Raw genomic sequence first — 24,792 nt, forward strand, 5'->3', positions numbered from 1 at the left:
GACTGTATTTGCTATATCATCTAACCTTCCTTAGGGTAAACTGTCCTTTGTAATCTAGGCTCTTGCAATTCAGTCTCCACTTTTCAAAAGGTGTTATCTCACAGATGGAAGAATGATACTTTCAGTTCACCACGTTCTGGTCATAAGTTCTTTGTAATATAGAATGTCTCTGACTTTTATGTGCAGTACGTGCCTTACTTTTCTAAATGGTAGTGTTGCTCAGATAATGGAAGTACAAACCAATGTAAACTTGTTTGCATATAGTTCATAATTTTTTAATTTGTTTGTTGCATAATAGCAATGTGCAACAGAAAAATGTTAACCTTGGATAAGTTGACTTTGATTTTAGAGGAGTACCCTTCTTTGTTCTGGTCCCATAATAAAACAACGGAAATACAAATCTCATTATCATCAGTGTTTTTATTATGAAGACATATTTGCTTGTTTAGTACAACTAACATGCTCTGTCAGATGTGCTTGCCCATCTCAACTGCCATATTGGAGAGAGGGAAGTAGTATTACTTCATCTCCTTGGTGTTGTTTCTTCCAAAAGGCATTGCTTCCTGGATTAATTTAATCTTCCCACCTTCTCTTGTACAGTGATCATGAAAAAGTGCTTTCCAGCCAGAAACTTCTAACAACTACTGCAGATAAAAAAACAACAAAACCAAACCAAAACCCACCCCGAATACTATTCAAACTAGTAGATGAGAAGCCAGAAATGCTATTGTGTCATTAGATTAGGCAAAATTATCTGCAGAAATACATGCATAGCATTCATAAACTTTCAAAAGCCTTCAGTAATATTTGATGATAGTATGTACGTTCATTGTATTCATCACCAGCTTCCAGCTTTTTGTTTTGCAATTTTTTTATGTGCAAATAATCTTAGTTTTGTCTTTCACTGTTTCCTCTGATGTACAAAGTTATCTCTGTAGATTAGTATGATATCTGTGATTTGCTGCAGAAATATCTAATAACCAGAATTCTATACTCGTGTCTTTTAAAAAGCCAGAAAACCAGTAGTGAGCAATTATCAAAGAAACTATTATCTACATAAAGCAGAACAGTAGCTATAGCCAGAGATTCCCAAATGGTGTGTTTTGGATGTGGCTCTGCAGAGATCTGCTCAACAGCACAGAAGTGGATATTTCAAGCGCTGTCAGTAAAAGCAGTAGGAATGAAAGTTATTTTTTATTGTACCAAGATAAGTATAATGAAAAATGATTAAATATTACAAATACTTTGTTAGTGTTTCATTATTCTGAGCTACTTGTTTCTTACAAAGAATATCAGAATTCTGAGAAAAAAAAACGAGAGAACTGCAGAAGGGGGGAATTTGTTTCAGACGTTAGGGAAGGACTGTGTTTACACAGAATTCTAATAAAATTAGACACATCTTATGTATGAAATGGGGGAAAAGTTCATCTTTAGTTCCCTGAATTTCTTCACATGGAGACGGGGGCAATGTAACTAAAACAGATGTATGAAAAGAGGAAATATCATCTGAAAACGTGCTGAGTAAGCAGGACACTAGAGGACACTGCTACCTCTTTGTACACATATAGTAATGACTTAAGATGAACAGGACTCCTAAATGTAGCTGAAATGATCCTTCATTAATTTCTTCTTTTTTTTTCTTATCAAGTTCCATTCCAATGCTGAGACAGAGAACAAGGAGAAGGATTTATTGTCAAATACATTACCTGATAGTTTATTATACCTATTTCATTTTTTAAAGTCTAAGATCTGTGTTGAACCTCTAGATGCACTGTAATTTTAACTCTGCTTGCTTGGTTAAAGTAACGCACAAATATTATTGATACTATTTAGCTCTATATTAATAAGAAGCAGTATCCTAAAAGGATTGCTGGTAGTGAGTTAAGAAAAAAGTAAGCAAAGTATTCTGTTGTTCTTACAGATTTTTTACACCGTCACAGTATATTAAAGGCTGAGACCCATGAAATCTGGACTTTAAAATAAACCAAATAAATTACCCTGCAGGAATGTGCTGTTAGCATGAATACTGAAAAATCAAACAGAAATAAAAACAAGAACTCCTCCAAGCCAATATGATGATAAAAATACTATAAAGTCTTTCACATGAATATCTAATGATTGTTTAATCTTCTATCTAACTAAACATCCATTGCTTTTTTATCCAGCTGAAGTGTTTTGATTCATACCTTGACTTGCAGATGGATTGAGATTCGCAGTTTTACTGAGGTGCTGGAGAATGAAAAAAAATAATTAAGATATTATCAGCCATTAAAAGATGCTAATTTTAAGTTGGGACTTAGTGTTGAAGGTGTAATATGGAAGCTTCTATAGTAGTTGCTTTTATGTGATGATTCCAAGGAGATTTAATGTTCCTAAGGCAAGCTTCAGCAGATGAAAATATTAAGCTTTGAGCCATGTCTGTGCTGTACATAATATAGCATGGAGCATGGAACTTGAACAAGCCATTGAGCTTGAAGTAGTGTGTCTTAATAAGCCAATGCATGGATTTGTTGGACATTTCAGAGTTCTTAGTCTGACTTCATCATTGTACTAATGCAGCTAAATTGCCCCAGTGATGGTATCGGTGCCCAGCACTGCAAGGTGTACTGTTTTCACATTCTTGATGTACCACTGCGTAAAAAATTTAACTCTGTGCTGTGTACAAATATCTTCAGGCTTGCCACACTGAAGACAATCTCCACCAATAGCTGTTACACAGGTTACTTTCACAGCTTTTTTCTGGTTTTGGTGAGCATTTAAAGTGGTGATGTATATATTCATATTGACAAACACATAGCTTCATAGCAGCTTTACTGAAAATATTTAGTCAGTCTTTCTCACTGTGTTACAAACGTGACTTTTTTTTTCCCCCCGGTCCCTTTGTCAAAAAAAATAAATTCTAAATGTTTGAAAAATGTTTCTGATGTTGCATGCACCACCTTTTACATATGTCTAACAGCTAATAACTTAATTAAAAACTTTCAATTACAGGGTTTGGCACAAAGAATAATAAAATTATCCATAGTGCAGTGTTTGTAGCTAGATCTCCATTCCAGTGCTAAGTATCTTTTCTAGAAATACTAAGCCAGAAGCATAATAATTGTCCATTTCAGAACTGTATTCATTAACTTAGTTCTAGCATAGCAGTTTAGAATGAAAAACACAATCTTGCTGGTACGTGTAATTAACAAACTTGTTGTATTGTCACCAAAGGGTTAGGATTTTTTTAAGCTATCCATTAATCTTTCTTCATTGCAGTGTTAGTGTTATCCAGAAGATTCATCTGATTACCTCTGACGTCCAGTCTGCACTCTATTTCAGCTTCACCACACTCGTTAACAGCTTTACAGGTATAACAGCCACCGTCAAATGGAGTGGGTTTCCGTATTTCCAGGGTCAACACACCCTGTTTACTGAACATGCGGTATTTGGCATCCCCAGAGAGATCCATTTTGTTTTTGTACCAGAATATCTTTGGCTGAAGAACACACAAGAGGATTTTCAAAATAGAAGGTAGTAGATGAAGACTTGCATCTTTAATTTAACCATCAAAATTTTATGCGTTATGAGGCCATGTATTACACAGCAGTGCTAATAATTTTTCAAGGAACCTCTCCTCATCCAGTGGAAATTAACGAGTCTAATAATTCAAATATTCACTGTTTTCTTTAACTCTCACATAGCACACAGAGGATATAGGTCTCTACCCCATTTCAGTGCAGTTTTTTAAAACCCCTACAAACAGGCTACAAATTCATTCCTCCAGTAGTTATTTAATTGCGCTTATTAAAATATATCTTAATGCTTCAAATCTTACAGAAGGGGAATTAAACTGCGCAGATTACTAGAGCAGAAGTGTCATAAAGGTCTGCAGATGTTGGGTGGCCAGGGTGGGATGCCAGAGTTTGGGCTGAGAAAGAATTTTTCAAACCATTTAGCATATCTTTTGCAACTTCAGGAATTTCAGAATAAAGTTCCTGTTGCCTTCAGCTGAGCAGTAAATTGGTTGGCTCTCTACCAATTCAAGTCATTGTGTTTTGTTTCTAGTACCTGAAAATGGGCCTCTAATTTTTATAAGTGAAATTTTGAAAATGAAACATCCAATATAAAACAAACTGCTTTTTTTTTATTTCAAGCTCCTTAGTACTTCTAGTGAAGAAATAGAGTTGATAGAGTAGAAGATCAAGATCTGCATTCTCCTGTTTTACTTTCAGAATTAATATAATCTGCTTCTTCACACATCAAAATACTCCCCCAAAACTACTGCACTGTTATATAGTGCATTCAAATCAGCTGAATCACTTGTGTCCTTGACCTGTGATATACAATTCAATGCAACCCAGTTGCCATGCGTAATTTTCTTTCATAATATCAGCTATTTTTTTTCCTGCCTCAATTTTTTTTCTTCTTTTTCTATAGCTTCTTTATCTTTCTGTGTATATATATTTTATTTCAGCTCTACTACTAGGGCATGAATATTGGCTCTGCTTGAACCGGTAGCTTTTTTTCATGTCATACAGGTCAGATCTGAGGTGGGATTGATAATCTACAGTTTTACAGAACTGGAAAGCTCTATCAACATAAACTATTCTGTGTGAACAAGACCTGTTGCAAAGTTTTGCAGCAGGTACAGAATTTTTTTGTTGAGGTTAATTTGGGCAGTGTGAGCAGAGAAATGTACTGCTTTAGGAGTATTAGGTGTACTGAAGGATGGGAACTTTTGTAGCCTTCAGGCTAGTGAGGAAGGAAGAACCAGCATGGTCATATTCAAAAGCCCGCAACTCCTGTATTTAACAGCTGTGAAAGATGAAGTTTTTCTTACAATTTCCTTAAAATCATGGCAACTGAATCAAATGGATACAGATGCATGAAAAAGGTCGGTTAACCAAGAGGGAGCATGGTTACTAACATTGCCATTTCATAATGAATCTAAGCTGAGGCAGCTACGGGAGGATGGATTTTGTCTAAAGTTGCTGGTATTTCTTCTATAATCTTGTTCTTTTGGATCTAATTATGTGGGTATGTTTCCTTTTTAGATTTGAGTTTTGTCTGGACCTCCATCTCCATGAACTGCAGCAAATGATTGCATTAAGACTACGTGGTGTTTTTTTTTTTTTTTTTGAGTTAATTTGAACTTTGAGCAATTGTCATAAATGTTTTGCTGTGTAGCTATCAGATCCTTGTTCAGTCACAAAGAAGGGAGAACAGCTGGAAATAAGCAGCCAGAAGGGGAAGAGAAAAGGGTATTGCGTTTTTTTGTGATTATACTAATTTAAATTTATGACAAGATTATGTCATAATATGGTTAATTCTTTCACTGCAGACAAAAAGTCTATTTCCCTTTTTTGAGAAACCTAAATTTAGCTCCTAGCTGAAATGCTTTTTATTGCTTGTTTCTGACTAACAAAGTAGTACATCTTTTTGTACTCTTTGAAGAGACTTCAACAAATATATTTAGACTGAGAAAATATTCCCATGAGATTAAGAAGAATAACTCCCCTGAAAACCTCGCACATGACAGCAGATCTTATTCTAGTTAATTTTGCCAAATAACTCAGACTCTAAAAGTTGTGTAGATGTATAGACATGACAGAAAAACTGGTGTTCCTGTGTATGACTTATGTTAATGGAACATTAGTTGCTCTTTTCTTGAAAGACTGAAAAGAACAAAATACGCATAGTGGGAAGATACTTGTTGCTGTTTACCTTCTTCATTGAGTCTATTTTATGTTTGTGTTTTCAGTGGTGTGGTGTTACTGTAGTCACTATCTGTCCTTTCCTCTGTCTCTTACATTACTGCCCCACTGGTTCTGTGCACAGCCACACAAACGCTTTCACCATGCATTCCAGGTAAGTTATGAGTAAGGCAAGAGATAATTAGGTGACCTTTACTTTTTCTTAGTATAGTCATGTTGCACTCCAGTCACACCAAACTGACATGAATTCTAAGGCAGCATCCTGACTCAATGATAGTTGATGTAATCTGTACCTTGGGGATTCCTCTTACAGCACAGCTCAGTGTGGTGTTGTATCCTGCAATCACAGAACGGTTTACTAAAGGGTGGGTAAATTTTGGAGGTTCAGAGAAGTCGTGTTCTTTGTAACTAGGTGGCTTATAAGTGGTGCCTGCAATTCAAGGAAACAAAATAGTAAGAACTGTGTTCTCATTTCTGTTGACTTGTGTACTACCTGTTTGTCTAATTTGCCTGTGTGATTTAGAGAAGCTTCAAAGCTATGGCATTTATGGTGCAACAAATATTTAAATTAGTTTAACTTTAACTGAAGCATTAAACGAGATGTATTTTAAAGTAAAAAGTCCTGGCAATCATGGCTTTTCAGCTTCTGTTAAAAATATGAAAGCCATATGTTTGCAGGAGAAGTCTTCACCACAGACAGCTTAAGCTTTTAGCCCCAGGATGGAAATACAGCCCCCTGGTTCTATTATTTTCTTAACGTAGTATAGCTTAGGAAGACAGTGTGATTAAATATTTTTGACAGATGTTTGTGTTAGTACAGGAGATCTGCCTAGATGGGGATTCTTGGTGCTAAAATACCTTGTAAGTGCTATTTACTAATTAATGAAAATATTTGTTGTAGTGGATTTAGTAATACTGTATTTTTCATTTACCGATGTATTACTTCTAGTACTTAGCAGCTTTTGTGATTGTTGTTTTGGAGAATGTTACCTGTTTTTTGGATATAGGCAGGATTTTTTGTACTTGCAGCAGTTTCACTCAATCCACACAAATTTTCACTGAAGACTCGAAAAAAATATTCATTTCCCATAATCAGGTCTGAGACGATACAGTTTGTGCGACGATAGTGATCAAAAACAGTGTACCATTCCTATAACAAGATTTTACTGTTTAGAAAGACCCTATAAGAGGTCAGACATGGTGCTCATTTTGGGTTGGAGAGATCTTGCTACAAGGAAAAGACAGGTAGTTGGGTATTTAATGCTAGCCTGCAAAAGGAACGTTATGTTGTTTCCCCTGAAGACCGGTTGATCTATTTTCTTACTTTTATTTTCCTGGCTGGTGTGATATATGCACGGACACTTGCATTCTAGGAAAAACCCCCACTTGTTTACATTTTAGCCCTACTTGTATCTGGGGAACCTGATACAGGATGTGTCCCCGGAACATGACTACTTGAAGGGGACACCCATGAAAAAGAAGTTTTCTAGTTTGACTAGCATACATACATCTCTCTTCATCCTCCCCTTTAGTTTTTCCCTGAGATTATGAAAAATATAATTCCAAACAAAAAATTAAATTCCACCTTCTCAGTAGAGCAATCTTTGCAGTCACTACCAGAGGTGGGACAGGCTAGGTCTCTCTTTTTACGTTTTCTACTTGGCATTTTATGCAGCTCTAGAAGTAGCCTTTGGGTTGTTTTTAGATTCTGCTCTTCTGCATCTGATATGCCATAGAACACTTTGGACACACAACTGAGGGTCATGAATTTAGCCATTTTCCTCAAGTCTCTGTGTTCCCAGAGCAAATAGTTTAAATTTCATACAAAGTCAGTGCATTTTCTTACCATTGTCTTTTTGTCAGCTTTCTGGACTGTGTAGCCCAAAATCTGTGCATTACCATCATCTTGTGGAGGTGTCCACTCCAGGGCTGCATTAAATCCCCAAACATCTACAAGTTTTATATTCTGAGGAGGACCAGGCTTGTCTGCAGAGGAGACATGAAAAAAACCCTTAGCTTCTGTTTCAAGATCTAAGAGCATTGTCATTTCCTCCCATGCAGGGGAGAAATAGAACTTGATAGCAACCTATAATTGTACTGTAGTAATACACTTCATTTATAAGAAATTGAAACTGTAAAATAGAAAGTTAGGAAATTTTCGAATATCCTCTTAATACTGAAAAGCCTGAAATCTACTGAGAAATAGACAACACAGTAGAATTAGTAATGTAGGAACCAGACAAACTCTTCCTTAAAATGGAGTAAGAAGTACGTGTTGTTTGGATAGGTGTGATTTACTATAGTCTTATTACTTGCTTTGTTACCTCAGTGCACATCCTCAGCCCTTCAGGTACACTGAAACTAATAGAAACAACAAAGGCAACTGGGTATGTGTTCCAGTTTGCTAAGTAAAGCCAGCCATTTGAGACTAAACTTGACTCTTTTGCCTGTTGCCGCAGTGCTTGTTAGCTTGCCCACTAGTGATATTTATCTTTTAGAAAAAGAACAACTCTCGAAGAAGGACAGCAGTCTGTGCCCATACATATGGAAATATTTAGAATTATATATATTATAAAATGAGAATAATCTTCTTTTTTCCTTCTTTTAAGGATCGTTCATGTTTATGTTGTTGTTGTTGTTTAGTCAAACACCATAACATTTAAATTAGATGAATTAAGTAATATTCCAGTCTGTTTTAACGTGAAGGTGCTAGTTTTCCATTTTGACATGTTAGATTGTTGTTCTAAGTCACAGGACCTGTTAAGGGTGTGATCACTAGGCCTGGGTAAATGGTCTTGTTCTTAAGGGAAGGGTGGCTTGGGATCATTCTAAATAGCTGAATGGAATCTGTCTCCCTTTGTAACTAAGCTGGAAAAATGAAGAAAATAGTAAGAATTGGATGGATGTAGGTTTGAGATGAGCAAATTACAAAGGATTATAATTATAGATTGCTTGTAATTTAATTACTTAAAGAAGGATACACAAACCATCTTTGACTGTTATTAGGAGAACTGTGAATTTCTATGTCAAAGCATGACGTTCTAATTCTCTTCTCACTGGCATACTCTGGAATCAAAGACTGCTTTATAATTAGATTTAACTCTTTTGTCCTCTAAATTGCTAAACACTGGAGCCAACTAAAACACTGCATGAAGTTCAGTAAGGAATATGAAATACATTGCTCTCATTCCATTTATTGCTTTTTTATTTTAAAGGGATGCTTACAAAACGGCTTTTCAAAAACTGTGGAGATCTTGTTGCTGGTAGTTGGATTAGTTCCTATGGGAAGATATTGATAAATACAAGAAAAATAGAGTCTTGGGTACAAAAAAGGGGAAGCCTTACTGGACAGATAGATTTTGAAGCCTGTGCCTTGTTCTTCCTAGTTACCTAGAACCAGTTATCTGGGAACCTCCCTTCAAAACTAAAAGCAAGCAATAAATAAATAAATATTTATTTAATAAATTATTGCATCTACCCATGAGATTATAGGTGGAATAAAGAAAAAGGGGGTACTGAAAGCCTCAATACCCGTAAGTCTTTGTAAAGGACAATCTTGCAAAAGGTAGAGATGGATACGTTTGCTAAGCAGTTCTTTATATTCTTGATCTTTGTGGTTTAATGGGATAATGCAATCTGCAAGAATATCTATTCAAAATTCCTTAATAGAATTGTAGAATATTCCTTTCTCAGTACTAACCAGTACATCTCTTGCTGGTAATTTGAACAGAGGAAAAAGTTAATCCTACTGATGCATCTGTAGCAAATTATTTTCCTCTATAGGACACTGTTTTATAGTGTGGGTTTATGTTCTGGGGAAACATTCTGCTACTTGTAGCACAAACTCATATAAGGATTTTTGCATATTATTGATTTCTATAGAATGTGAAGAAGAAAAGTGTAAATTATCTTTCAAAAACCAATTATAATTTACTTTTTCAAAGAATAAATATTGAGAGAAATAAATAATTGCAGTTAAAAATATAAAATGAAATGGAGATTTGCTTCTGTCGGTAGAAGGCATAGCGGAAGGCACCATTTATTGATTCATGTAGAGGTGGGGCAAAAGTTGAGGGAACCAAATTTTTCAGAGACTGGAGATATTTACATTATCTAAGACCTTTCTATAAGTATTTGAAAGATATTGTATTCCCATAGTAAGAGTCAGTTCTTGGTAGATCCCTAGCATGAACCACAGCAATTGTTTTGGCAAACTGCAGGTCATGGCAGTAACAGAAGTGTTTTCTCCAGTTTGTGACTCATTATAGCAGCAGAGCTTTTGATTACCTATGTTACTGCAAAAACAATAGGGGCTGAAGCTACCAGCATTACTCCTTCCTCAAGTAGACATTTGGTGAGGGAAATTAGCTGATGAACAGACTTCAAAAGATCACGGACTGATTTTATTATATCTCTGGAAGGTGGGCTGGCTTTTCAGCATGCCATTCTACAGTACTTAAGCATTATTAGTAGTACAGAAAGAGTGCCTTAATCATCCACATTTCTCTCCTGCCAAGAGAATATAAAATCTGAAGAGTAAAAGTAGTGTTGACAGAATTGAAAAGAGGTAGTACCAATGAAAAAGTGATGGAATCAAGAATCGGAGTAGATGCCTTGGTTGCAGGATTATCTGTGTATGTTACAAGCCCTTTCTCTTCTTGGCCAGGAATTAAATGAAATTTATTTATTCTCTTTCCATTGAGCAAGCTGCACAAGAAGCAAAAAGTTTAATACCTGTCCTCCAGCTCTGACATGTATTAATCTGTGTGATACAATTAGTTGCTTTTTTTTCAGCCACTCATTTTCTGTATGAAATAACTCCTTGACAAGTGTATATGTATGTGTGTGTTTGCCTTTCTACAGTACCAAACAATGGGTGGAAGATACTTGCTGTAGCATGGAAAGGATGAACAAAAGATTATTTATTTTTTCCTAATAAAAATGTATATGGATACCAAACGAGATTATTGGGAGAGACACTTAAAACAAACTAAACATGCAGTTGTGCATGCACATAAACTGAAATTCTTTACAAAAGGATATTTTGATTCTGAAACTAGATCTGGATTAAAAAACTGACAGGATAAAATCATGCAAGGAAAAGAAATCTCTCAGTAGCTAAGGTACACACACATAATCCCTCTAACTCAGAAGGTCTCTAAGACACAGGTAATATCAAACTGGGAAAATATACTATGAAAATGAAGTGACGTAGTAGCCCTGCTCAAAATCTTTGTCCTGGTTGTCTGTTGTCAACAATTATCAGAGAAAGGATTCTTGGGTGGTTGGATCATTGGATTGCCTCAGTACGGCCACTATTTTGTTTTGTATGATATTCTTAATTTTGATATTGTCAGGTTCTTACCTATGATTTGTATTGTTATTGCAACTTTATCAGTCATGTTTTCTATCTGAAGAGTCACTTCGTATGCTCCCGAGTGATGAAGCTCTGCCTTTCTGATGAAGAGGATTGTGTCCGTGTTGCTGTTCCGAATTCCCACATCTTTGGAGTCTAGAACCTGACCATCTTTCATCCAAATTATTTTGGGTCTTGGTTTACCCTAAAGACAGAAAAGAAGGATTATTATCTGTTTTTTTAGGCTGTCATAGATTTCCATTTTTTTTTTCATTTTTCTGTTTTTTAGAGATCTGTAAGTCTAGAAAGCCTTATTTAACACGCAGAGTTAAGATAGTAAATTCTCTAAATACTTTACAATTTCTGTTTCCTTGTTCCCATCTGTGTGGTTTAGTGGCATTATGCCCTGAGGATGCCATTTTGTTATAGTCAAAGAAGATACTGAAATTACATTGAGAACAAATCCAGAAAACATACATTAGTGCTGATCTGGTACTCTTTCCAAGGAGTTTGTGAAGCCAACAGCTGATCTGTTTTGCTGTGATTATTATTAAGTAACGGATGTCTTTAATATCTGAGGAGTTTATTAGCTTCCCCCCACACCCTTATTCCTCTGCCTTTTTAGAATATTTAATTCTCTATCCCCAGGCATTTTTTAAGATCTTTTGATAACTTGCTATAATCTTGAAGTCTTGGGATGTGAAACTTGCTGTGTAATTCTTTCTGCATTGTGAAAATTGTTTTGGTTATTGTCAACCTAAGCAGTCAGACTGTGTTACTATGCCCATAGAAGATGAACTTCCATCCTATGAAGTTGTGGAATCAGTAAGATATGTGGTTTATATCACTATTACTCAGCCATTTCCAGGAAAACTCGTAGAAAATATTTAGTTCTTCAAAAGTCGTTTGAGTACTTCTTCCACAGTAAAGGTCCAAATCAAGAATTTCAAGAAAAGAGAAAAGGGCCATATAGTCTTTAACTGTATTCATAGTCAATCCTCCAGAAAAAACTTGGTGGGTTTTTTCAGTTTTCTGCTGGATGAACCATGGTGAAACAGTGCGGCACAGGACTAGATGAATGCCAGAAGTATCTCAAATAGGTAGAGAGGAAAAGTGAGACTATTGAAGGCAGCAGTTAAATACGCTTAGGCTGCCCTGGACCTAAGTCTAAGGCATTGAAATAAGGACGCATACTGCCCTCCACCTTTAGTCGGCATCAGAGTAAGCACCTCTAGAGAGCTCCTCAGTTTACTGGGTGCTTGAAACATGCTCTGTAAGACTGCGTCCTCTTCCTTAGGCTATGGAGGGAGATTAGGATACTCAGACTCTTGGTTTGGGTGCCTAAAAGTCAGGAGAATAAAACCAAATCTTTGTGCTTTGCTGCAACTTTGTTTCAGGTTTGTCTGGAGTTTGCTCAGAACGCATGCAGTGTAATTTTATTTTTCTGTGGTATTAGAAAAAACTTGTTTTATAAAAGTCAGGCCAAGATCGATCCAAAATTTCCCTCACAGGGCTCCTAAGATGCCTGGAAATTTCTATTCTTTAATAGATACTCTTTTCTATGGCATCTAAATCATCAGATGTATTTTAATTGGTTTTTACATTGAGCCCAATAAAAAACGCTTGAATGAGCAATGGTTTTGTATCTTCCATTTCCCCTATCTGGTAACTGATTTTCTTACTTCTTTCTGGTGAAGAGTATAGTCACCTCAGCCCTGTAGCTCTGAAACATTAGATACGAGATTATTTTGTCCAGTTCTAGTGTACCTTCTCCCTGGTAATAAGATAAGATTTGATAATTCTTGATGGATTGAGTAATGAGGTGACTCAAGGATCCTGCCCTAAACATCGTGACAAAAATGGACGTGAGAAACCGTAGCGTTATCTTTATTTTAAGAAGTTTCTTAATGATAAATCAAGCTTTGCTACTGCTAGTGTCCAAGTGTGGTTCATCACTCACAGCTCCTCCTTTTTTGAGGTGCTGTGAGTGCCAGTGAAAGACTGCAAGTGCGTGAAGTGTTGGTTTTCATATACTCTTATATTTATAGACTGTGAAAAGCATAAACAGATAGAAAGCATGTTCCTAATGCATATCTGAGAGGATTGGATTTCTGCAATGTGTAATAGGTAATCCGAGAGAGAACAGTGAGTGACATAGTGAGTAAACAGCACACCAGAGAAACTTCAGGGAGTTTAGTGCATGGGAAGAATGAATTTAAGTGCTTTTAGATGTTTATATTCACACATATGTGATGGGCAAGAAGGCTGCACAGTAATACTATGAATCTTATCCTCTAAATAGCACATAACGTCCCTTCAATCATGCCCATGTAGTTAATTTTGAAGCAAGAATGTGTTGATTCCCCTTCTTTCAGCAGAATGTCGCATTTTGTTAATGCACTCACAGAAAAAGGGCTAGTAACAATATTGTACTTGTTGTTTCCCATGCCTATTAATCTAAAGATTGTAATAGATTTGCAAATAGCATTTATCCCAGGACAACTTGACAAGGTATTTAATAGACATTCAGTGTTAAATGACAAAGTAGTGACCACAGAGGTCACTGGCAGGGTTGCTCAGAAACTGCAAATAGCAGAAGACCCTGACACACAGTTTAGTTAGATATTATCCTGTTCTTTTGTATTCCCTAGCTAGGAGTTCACAGTAATTCCAGTATTTATGTATTTTCTCCTATATCCTTTTGGTAATTTGAACACTGCAATCATATCTAATTAGTCTTTTTCTTCAGTAGAAATGGTCAGTGATTTAAACTTTTACAGAATATAAAGTGAAATGTTCTTTTGCTTTGTTTTTTTTGAACAACCATCAGTTTTGCATTTACTAAACAGCTTTTGCTGTAATAAGAATTGCAGCTATAGCTGCAATTAAACACTATTACAAATATAATTAACTTAAAAATATATCTTGAATGAAAATCCTCTAGTTTTGTTCTTGGGCTGAAATTTGGTATTGATGGATAGATTTTAGCATTTTTTTTATTAGCCTTACCTTTTAGGAGACAGAGTTTATACCATCACAGGATTTCTGTGTCAATCAGCTACTCTAATAACTTTTTGAATTGGTTCATTTCAGCTAAATTTGACATTGCATTAGAATTCTCTAAAGTTTAGCTTAGTACATTTTGGTGAAAACTGATGACAGGATGAAATACCGCAGCCTCAGTTAGTGGCTTCACGGAAAAGAGGAGGGGGAAGACAGACTTTAACCATTTTGTTTGGCAACAGTTGAATGATCAGGCAGGATAAGCAAAGCTCTGGATTGGTTTATATATGTACTTTCTCTGGCCTGGGCAGCTGAGGGCATATCAGCAAGGACTAGATAGGAGAGCAGGGCAAAAACTGGCAAATCTCTGAGAATATTGTGGTGAGGCTGCTCTAAGCAAAAGAGATGAATTATTATGCTAGGAAGATGGTGATGTAGGGGACGTAAGACAGAAATCTTTAAAAAAACAAACTTTAACGATTCCTCTGCTATAGGACAGCTTGTCAATATTGCACAAATTTTCTTCGACTCAGACATCAAAGCAGCCAAAATATCTGTTTAATTTTTTTTAAATTTATGTAACTCAAAAATATCAGATGTAAATCTTGAGTTTTGCATTTGGCTGGACCTCAGAAAAGGGGCCTGTCTAGCAATTCTGGAGATAAGAAATGTGAAAGAGAAAATAAACGTCTAATTACGTCAAAGTAGTGCAAGCATGCAATTCAAGCCTGTGTTGTTTTACAAGTGTTTACTGATTAGATACAACTTTGTGAAAAAGCAACTTTTCATGTAACCCCGTAACCACAGGGCAGAAGATTTATATTTTACTTTACACAGGCTTTGCTCTTTTTTTTTTTTTTTTTTGATCCTGCTGGTACTGGCAAAACAAAGGAACATAGGTAATGTTTTCATTATTATGGATTATTATGTATGCCTGAAAAAATATTCCTCGTATCTCCAGCATCTTTTACATGTGAATTTTAAAACAGCGTCTAAATTTTTGTAACAGTGTCTAAATTTTTGTAAACGTCAACACCGGTCAGCAGAGAACTTTTAGTTTCCTCGAATTATGAATGTGGACTAGATTCAAGGATACATCTACTGCTACTGAAGATATCTCTGTCAGAGATCAGAGCTCGAATCTGCAATTTACAATTTCTTTTTCTATGTCTCAGAAAGCCATTTCCTGTCACACAATAATTCTTGCACTGTATTGATATTATGGTCTTACATCTGAAAAAAAATGCATGTAGTGTTTAGCAAATAGTCATTGTAGTTGCTTTTATAGACATAGAAAATGCAAAGACAGGGTAACTGGTTAGGTCAGTCTATGTGTGTATTGGATATTTTGTGCATGCAGTCCTGATAATCCTTGCCATGAAACATCTTTTACACCTTGAGCTCATGTAAACTAGTACCCAAGCTATTCTTTGTGTAAACACAAGTTCTGCATATGGCAAATTGTGATATTCTGTTTATGTACAAACTCTAATTTTTGTAGTCAGTCTTTCAGAAATGAGTGTACACACGTTTGGCAAAGAAGTTGCCCAGTGACATCATGCACTTTGGCTCCTGATGAGTAGTTGGCTGAATTCTCATGCTTTTGTGTACCTCTCTCTTTAAGTTGCATCCTGTAGTCAATAAACAAGAACAGACTTGCACTTACTTACAGAACTTATTTTTCTTCTTCCCCAAAAGGAGGGATTATAGAAGAAATTTTGACTGTAAAAAATTGTGACTGAAAGGAGAGGAGTTCATTTTTTTTTCCTTTTTTTGGGGTTTGAGAGGATTTTTTGAATCATCAGCCATACTTTACTGCTTAAGCATTGAGGCAAGGGAAACTTGCATAAGGGAAGCTACTTTAGTAGGTAATGATAAATAACCATGACAAAATAGAAACCGATACATACCTGAAAAGGGATGACAATATTGATTGTCTCACCCACTTTCTTCACTAGACTCTGTCTGAGATGGCGTGGCAACCAGATTTTGGGACGCTCTGCAGTTAAGTATTTGCACATCAAATACAAAACTTTTGATAATCTGAAACATTACTTACGGCACAAATAAAATGAAACACCAAACAGAAGAGGCTTGGATACTTGTCAGCCTAAGAGAAACATGCCAATGCTGTTTATAGAGTTATGGATTAGTTAATTCTCTAAGTCCTTTAAAATGTATTTGGCTACTGCATACAAATTTAGTAGCAAAACTCAGTTATATATTTGCAACTGAGCAGGTTTCAATGACAGTGAGGCTTGTGAAACTGTCTCACCTGAAATGCCGGCTTTGAATGGCTTCCATCAGATGTGAGCCTTCTACGTGGACTTCAGTTACTTTAAAAGCTTTCAGTTCAGTAGAAGGGATTGGACAAAGTGTATTGGAGTAAAAGAGTGATTGTAGACTATGACTGATCTATTGCTATGTTGCTCTGGCAGCTTCTTTCTACAGTCAGTCAGTTATAGTTCTTTGAGATGGAAGGAGCTGAATCTCATTGTAGCAACCTAATTTTCACTAACAAAAAAAGGTACATGTTCTTTCATCTGTTCCCTGCTTTCCTCTACCTCACTGGAAAGCTTTCTATGTTCTCCATATGTTCCTAATTTTTTTCCTAGTCATTTACAGAAATAATTTCTTAACATACAGTTGGAGTATCTGTCTTCACGCCCATTTGGTTTTGAAATGCATTACAACTTAGTTTCATTTACACAGAGTCGTTTTACTGTCAGTGAGACTCTGGCAGACACTTCACGCGAGTAAAGGTCGAGGAATCCGCTATTAGCAGCTCTAGATATCTTTTGGACTCCATTCAAATGAATTACAATCTACTGCTGTTGTATGATGCACAGGGTGTTAACTAATAACCTGGGACAATCAAGTACAGATAACTGCTTTTATTTAAATAGATCTCTTGCCACAGCCAACAAAGTCATTTTGCAGTAATGTAACAGCTTTTCCAGCAGAGAGCTAAATATTAAAAAATGTGTCTCTTAAGTGGTGACAGTGCCTTTAGAAGAGGTGAAATGTCCATGTTTTGAAAGTAAGAAGTAGGATTTTGTTTTAAGAGCTATGCTTTAGAAATATAAGACCTGGACAGTACAGCAATGTTCTCAGAATCAGAAGATTCTGGGCAACTAGCCAATCTGAAAGAGCCCTTTGGGTGTTATCCTCAGCAGGCACAGGCTGGTCAGCCCCAAAGGTTTTTCTGCATATGTACATGATTAGAATTTTGATCTGAGGAAACAGATGAATAAGATTTATTCAATAGAGATACTCACGCAAGATTTCTTGAACAGTAACAGGCTCTTTGATTATTGCTGCTCCACTCTCACCAGCCAAGTTTATAGCCTTTATACGGAAATGAAGTTTGTCCCCTGTAACCAGGTCTTTAATCAGTGCAGATGTGCGCTCAGTTAGGCCGGGAAGAGCTGGAATCCATTCTGTAGCTGTAAGCACAGGATTTGTGTATTGTAATACATTATTTTTCTAAATTGATGCTTTGTCTATGATTGAAAGTAAATTAGGGTAAAATTAATTTAACAGACAATACTACTCTTAAAAGGGAATAAACTAAGCTGGAAAAGGAACTCTGGATCTAGAACTTATGTTTACACAGGGAGTTATGGAATGTATACACTTTGTATAGTCACAATAGCTAAGGGTAAGGGAATCGTCTTTGGGTAGTTCCTTTGCCATTCTGTTATACAGAGCTAAGAGCCATGTAGCTTCTCTACGCTTATTTTCATTAACAAGAGGTGTGTGGGAGAGAACTTTGGAAGTAGTTTTAGGAAGAAAGTGAAGCCTTAATTTAATTTTTTTCTTGGAATGGGTGAGTGTCCAAACAGATTGGTGAGAGCCACATATGCTGAAAACAATAGTAGACCACATAACTGTTGGAATTTATTATTAACTTCTCAATTGACAATGTAGAACAGAATTCTTGGGGCTTTCTTAGTTATTCTAATGATAAGGTATGACTGATGAAATAATTCTTCTATGATGATGACATAGGGATTCTGATAATACCATGATGATACCTCATTAAAGGCTACAGATTGTTTATGGATAAATTATACTCTGTAAAAGCCCTAGTTAGGGTTATATGGCAATTGACACTAGTGTCAGAGAAAATGTCATGATTGAAGTGATTATAAAATTGTTATTTGAATTTTATGACATAGATGTTATGTTGTAGCATAAAGTAAATTCAGTGTTTTAAATATGGTGCTGTTATATTCTCTATTATCAGACCACAAGCATGAAATGAGATAAGGTAACAGCTACCTGAAAGCTTGACTAATGTTACAGTCATTTTATTATACTGTTTCTAAGAAATACACAATTTGTGAGCGCAACGTAAGTATCGTAGTGTGTATAGAACAGCACTGGCATTTTTGTAATACGTTTCTGTATTAGATTTTATGATGATTGTGAAATTGACATAATGTTTGATATATCTATCATGATTTTACAGTCATATTGTGGTAAGTCTTGTGGTGGTCGGCAAGGATGTTAATTATACATTAGAGTTAAAATTTAATGATACTGGATACGGTGAATTTATTGAGGTACTGCAGTGAAGGTATTGCAATTTTAGTATTTTAGTAATGTTCAGTTGCTGATACCTGGTACTCGTGCTTACTTACATCCATCTTTGCAGTATTCCACAATATAGCCATCTAATCCCCCAGCTCCGATCCGCTCAGGGGGTCTCCACTTCAAGGTAACAGTGCTATCAGAAACATCTTCAACTGTAAAGTGGGTTGGCTCACTTGGAGGAGCTATAAGGAAATACGTAGAAGTAAATTCTGAGAAACAGCAATATAACTGAGAATTCAAAAGCTCTAAAAGGAGAGATTACCCCCTGAATCACATACTACTCTCTGTTTTAATAAAATAAATTTAGCTGAAGCTCAGTTGTAAAATGTAACATTTAGTGCTTCATTTAATAGAAGTGGAGCATAAGATTCCTGTAATAGGGAGGGGAGTAAGAGGTAAAGATAGTAGAATCATAGAATCATAGAATGGTTTGGGTTGGAAGGGACCTTAAAGATCATATAGTTCCAACATTCCCCCTCATCCATGTAAGCTCCTTTATGAATAAAGTGAAAAAAGAAGAATTGTAGATGGGAGTCAAACTGTCAGCAGAAGACTGCAGAAAGTTTAGAAACAAAAATCCATACAATTTATATGCTGTACGTGCACGCTGATTGTAGCTAGCTAAAATTCACATAGTCAGAGGATGAAATTAATCATTGGCTAAATTTGACTTCACTCATTTTCCTCTAACAGTAGAGAAAATGACCTAAAGTTCTGACTACATGTTTACAGAAATGCTAGCTACAATTCGCACATTTGTAATAGAGATGTGCCTGAGAAAAATATTTTGGGGCTGAAAAATTTTCTCTTTAGTTAGGTACAGCTATTTCATATCTTTCCAGAACAGGAATGTCATGGCTCTTTAAAAATCCATAGTTCCGGAACACCACTAGCTAAATTCAGTCTCCTTAGTCATGACTATTGTCTACTAATTAAAAAACAATCAAGCAAAACCTTTACTAGAGAATCCCAAATACACAAAAATGCTACTGTGAAATCATTAATGACCAAAAGCGAATGCAAAGATTACCTGTTCAATATAACATCTAGAATGCTGGAATGTAAAATTTAGTACACGTGGCATAAAAGTCTTCATGTTAAGGAAATGTATGTTTGGCATGCTCTGTGTATATGTATTATGAACTAAACATCTTTTAAATATACATAACAGATTTTACTTTACTTTTATTTTCATAAAAATATTAAATATTTTTGATGTGTAAGTTTAATACAGGTATATAGATTGTGCAAGCAATTGAAATTGATCTTAGTTGCCAAGGTTATTGTAAAAAAAAAAAAATCTAAAAAAAATCACGGTTTCCTTTCTGTAGCTGTGCCACCATTTTTCATATTCAAATGGCAGCAAACACTGTAGACAGCACACAGGAGGTAAAGGCAGTTGGGAGCATACACAACCACACAGTACATGCTCAAACCCCCAAACCTCTTCTCTGAAGCAGTATGTGTGAAATTTATCCTTAATCAAGTAAAACTCTGCCATGAAAACTTTGGACCTTTTTTTTCAGTAGCTCCGCTTGATGGTTTTCTTTTGCTCTCTTTTGTTGCAGACCAGCTGTTTGTTTGAAATCCAGAACTGAGAGACCCTTCTTGTAGTTCATCCTCTCCTTCCGTCCCTTTCACTGCATCATCTGGTTTTACATTATCTCCTTCAGCTGGCTGTCCCCCTTCACTGTTATTTGTAGATTTAGCAATTTTAGTCATTTTAATCTCCAACTCCTTATTTTTGTTGGTCTTCTCTCTAGGGCTCTTAGCAAGCAGCCTTCCTGAGGACTCCTTTAGTTTGCCCCTTGCTCAGGGACTGCAGGAGACACTGCACTGCTGTGTTGGGAAGGATTATTTATAGAAAATCATTCCTCAAATATTTTCTTAATCAGCTATCCTTTTAGCTGTGCAGAGGACAAGGATTAAGGGAGTACTGGGTGGGATACTGTGATATTTGCACCCATAAGGGAATGGGGGAAGCTGAGAGGGACAGGGAAATTTCTATCAATTAGTTCTCCTCCTTTCCAGATCCAGCTTGACTCTCACACTTCTAATTATAACAACTAAAAATTCATCAGCAATTTCATGAAACTGGAACCTCTGTGCATCTCAGGAAGGGGAATGTGAGGTAGAGAAGAGGAAGATTACAAAGGAAAAGGTTGATTAAATATAGAATATAGAGATGATTGATAACCTCTTTCCTAACGCGTTATTTTTAGATATAAGGGCACTTGAAGAGAAGAGGTGAAAATTGTCCTGTCTTGGTTTTGTCCTAGAAATAATACAGAGTGTGGTAAAACTCACCAATTGGCATGAATGGTTGAGAGGCAGGGCTTGGCCGGGACATGCCAATAGAATTCACAGCATAAATCCTCATCTCATAAACTACTCCTTCAATCATTCGTTTGGCTTCATAGGTTAGCTCTTTTAAAAGGTCAAAGTTGAGCCTCATCCATCGATAGCTCTTCTTCTTCTTTCTCTCTAAAATATAGCCTGGAAAGGATAGCTCTTATGAAACAAAAGAACTGCAAATTACCTCACACGCAGAAAAAAAGCAAATAACTTATTTTTTTCTTTCCCAACAGCATTTTTTCCCTAAAGAGTCAAATATGATTCAGAATTATTACATGCAACTAAATTGTGTGAACCTGTGGTATTTTGCACCAGTTTCCTTTTGTATTACTTTCCTTCTGTCTGACATTCTCACCTGAACGATTATACTTTTCAGTGTAGAAGGTACGTTGTCTACGTCTGGTATTAGGCTTTAAGCAAAATTTGCATGCTATATGCTACTATTAGGGTGTTTAGATCTATGCAGAATAGAGATAGTAGCAGAGCTGGTTTAATTGGTAGATCCTTTTTGGTGACAATGTGGTCATTCAATCCTAATAGCAGAGAAATTCATGAAACAGCAGTTTAGCAAAAAGCCCTTTCAGTGAAGGAGAAATTGCCTTGAAATATGTGAGATGAAACACAGAGTTAATTTTTTTCCTTATGTTTTGGTGCAATTAACTAATCTTGACATACAGCACAAATCCCAAAGCAAAAAAATTAATTGAAGGAACAGTGGCACTTCGCTTTGGTGTGTTGTGTTTTTATTTTGTTTTTGTTTTAAAAAGGATTTATTGAAGGACTTAGTTTAGGTTTCTGTGTTCATTGCAAAGTGATGGAATGCCTCCCAGACAGTGCAGATCCCAACGGTTTCTTTCCCTTGAGCTATGTTAAGTTCCTGCTGCTTCTCTATGTTGCAGATAGCATGCCTGGATGTGGTGCATGTAAACCTCTTGTAAACAGATTATGTTTACAAGCCTACAGCAAACGGACTGTAAAGACTTATGAATTGAGCTGTGTAGGGCAGTCATTCAGTCCCTGCTGCTCGTAAAGGTTGTGACAATCATCCTTGCAGATGTCCCTTCTGTATACCTGGGAAGTATGATTAACACTTGTAGTATCTAAAGGGAGATGAAGAAAATGTTTGCTGACGTTATAGGCACAGACATGGTGCATCAGCAGCCTTTCCTGTTTACTCTGATTTTCAAGAAGAGCATAGGAGTCTATAGAATGTTTTGTGAAATGACTGGTGGATGCACCTTTGAGCTGACAGATTGTGTCATCACTTCTAATGTATAAAATTACTCCTGGCATGCTTGTTTTCAGTAGCTTTTAAACAGAGTTAAATGCTGCAAACAAAGAACCTGTGGTTGCTTTGGCACATTCCTGCTTATTTCTCTGTTCACCGCGGTCTGTGAGACTGGGAGAAGTTTCAGTAACTTGGTTTTTGTTTTTCTGCCATTTTAGATATGCATAGTTTCCTGTCAGAACTGAGATGTTTCTTCACTCTGGTGCAGCAGAATTGCATATGGAAAAAAAAAAATTAAAAAAAAAAAGGAAAAAGAAAATACTGGTACTATCAGTGACATTTAGTAAAGCAAACTATTTCCCCAAGTGCGCAGAACGTATGACAGGTAAAAGTACTGCTTTAGTAATATAAAAGGTACGTGAGACTCCATGAAAAGGTTGGATAACTGTGAAGATAGGGTGTGAATTTCTTTTCTAGATCTGTTGGTTATAGCTAATAAAGACTAGAAGACTGCCTACAATGCCATCTGTAATAATATAAAGACAGAGAAGAATGCATATGTCTTTTCCCCCTGCCTTTTTAACTTCCTTTCGAAGGCTTGCTTGAATGGATAGTGCTGCATCTTGGCTTCCCCCCCCCAGGTGTTTTCTTCTAGCTCTATTAGTAGTACAGTCCTGTGCCAACTGAAGAAACCTCCTCATGTAGTGCAAAGTGTTGTTAATGGAAAGCTATCAAAACCATTCCTTTAACAGTGAAGACCAAACAGCTCTACAAAACCAAATAATGTGCTTTGCATAGATGGGGGGAAGTTTGGCTGAGGTAATGGTGTGTATCTTTACACATGATAGTTTAAATTGTTAACTTCTTGCTTGCTTCACTTCAGAACAGATGAAACCACAAAGGGCTGGCCCAGTAATATCTTGTTTATTCCAGCACAGACAACTTCTGTTAAATTAAATAAGGTTACTCTATTCTGATGGAAGTGAATGAAGTCCAGATATCCAAAAGCAACTACAAACTCCTCTTTTCCAGGTACTATGTAGGTGGTAAAATAATTTTAGAACATGCCTAGTCCTGGCATCTTGAAAAGAAACTATAACTCCTGTGATCTTTATTTACAAAAAATTGCTGGATTTGGAGTCCAGAGGAATTTCCTCCTAAAACTGACCGAGACCCTGCATTATTTTCTTCTGCTTCTGAGAATTGCAGGGAGTTTTATCTAAAACCCATCAGGCACTGCAGAAAACTTAAAATGATATTAGTGATAGTCTTAATTGCTTCCACTCATTTCCCATATCACGTGAGAACTTTGACCTCTAGATTTAGTACTGGTTTTGAAGTCATTAAAATGATTGAAAAGCGTTTTGTGGATTGTGGTGTGTGGTTGTACATGAAGCAGAATTATGAAGTAGTTCTCTAAAAAAAAGTGTATTGCATGAATGTTTGAGATTGCAAATGACTGCAGTTGATGACCACAGATCTGTACTCCTAGGTAAGTCTAAAGGCCTGTGTACTGACCTAAAATTTCAGTCTTGAATGAGAATTTAGCTATTTTTGGCATCGCCTTGTGCTTTGCTAACATACTCGCGAAAATATTTCTGATTCAAACAGCACGGGTAGGGGGCACTCTCTCCTTAAAATTAAAGGGGCAGAATCCAGACCAGTTGGAAGTTTTGATGTATTACAGTAGCTAGTTTCTGGCCTTACTAGAATGAATAAACACAGAGAATCCTTTCAGAAGAACAGCAAAATATACAGGCAAGTCTGCTGGGAACTTCGCACATTAGCACTCCTTACCGAGTACTGGTTGCCCACCATCGTATTTAGGAGGTTGCCACTGCACAGTGCAGTAATCTTCTCCGATGTTGCTGATCTGGGGAGCTTCTGGAGGGTCAGGAACATCTGAAGAAAGCATGAGAATGACAGTTGTTACTGTTTCAGTTTCTCTATACAAGTCAATGAAATACGGTTTTTTTTCCATAGGATATTGATACAGCTTTATCAGATAGCAACAGTAACTACAACTGAGACTGTATTATACTAGTCCTTCTTTTTGATGCTTCTGTGTTAGGTTGGTTTTCCTTTAAATACCATTGTTTATTCATCTCCCTTGTTCTTTCCAGACATAATCAACTCCTGCAAAAATGTAAGATAAAAAGGTAATTCTGTTGTGTAAGACGCTTGCTCCATGATTTCCTGTTTACTCTAGAATAAACTTCACAAAGAATACAATGACTTCATGTTTCATATTTTGTTATTTTTGAGAAATTAGTAAATATCCTGACCTAAGATTTATAAAAGATGAAGAGACTTAGTATTCTCCTAAGCAGTGAATTCTAAATTTTAATACTGTAGGCAAAAATAATTCCCCTTTGTAATTTCTAAGTTTGCTTATAATCCTACCTCTTCTCTAATTTGTGGCAGGGTATAAGCAACTTAAATATTATGAAAAACCTTATAAAAATTACTGTCTCAATTGTATTCCCCCCCACACTCTCCTATGACTCATGGTGACAATCTGCTTATCTTCTGTCAGGTGCATTGTGTCTCTTTGT

General features: G+C 36.2%; 1 protein-coding gene across 1 annotated transcript in view; it reads right to left on the reverse strand.

Annotated features, from left to right (window-relative positions):
* Window positions 1-402: 402 nt before the first annotated feature.
* MYBPC3 (myosin binding protein C3) overlaps window positions 403-24,792 on the reverse strand; it is a 60,568-nt gene continuing 36,178 nt past the window's right edge. Inside the window, exons 23-34 of the mRNA XM_054068172.1 lie at window positions 24,035-24,139; window positions 20,962-21,150; window positions 18,702-18,836; window positions 17,334-17,501; window positions 15,966-16,054; window positions 11,062-11,257; window positions 7,543-7,682; window positions 6,687-6,846; window positions 5,990-6,126; window positions 3,292-3,478; window positions 2,187-2,229; window positions 403-1,661 (exon numbers count right to left, since the gene is read on the reverse strand). Of these exons, the coding sequence (XP_053924147.1) occupies window positions 2,219-2,229; window positions 3,292-3,478; window positions 5,990-6,126; window positions 6,687-6,846; window positions 7,543-7,682; window positions 11,062-11,257; window positions 15,966-16,054; window positions 17,334-17,501; window positions 18,702-18,836; window positions 20,962-21,150; window positions 24,035-24,139 (1,517 nt within the window). The 3' untranslated portion in view covers window positions 403-1,661; window positions 2,187-2,218. The remainder of the gene's footprint in view (window positions 1,662-2,186; window positions 2,230-3,291; window positions 3,479-5,989; window positions 6,127-6,686; window positions 6,847-7,542; window positions 7,683-11,061; window positions 11,258-15,965; window positions 16,055-17,333; window positions 17,502-18,701; window positions 18,837-20,961; window positions 21,151-24,034; window positions 24,140-24,792) is intronic.

This window comes from Cuculus canorus, chromosome 5 (genome assembly GCF_017976375.1).
Source record: "Cuculus canorus isolate bCucCan1 chromosome 5, bCucCan1.pri, whole genome shotgun sequence".
In the NCBI taxonomy this organism is placed as follows: domain Eukaryota; kingdom Metazoa; phylum Chordata; class Aves; order Cuculiformes; family Cuculidae; genus Cuculus; species Cuculus canorus.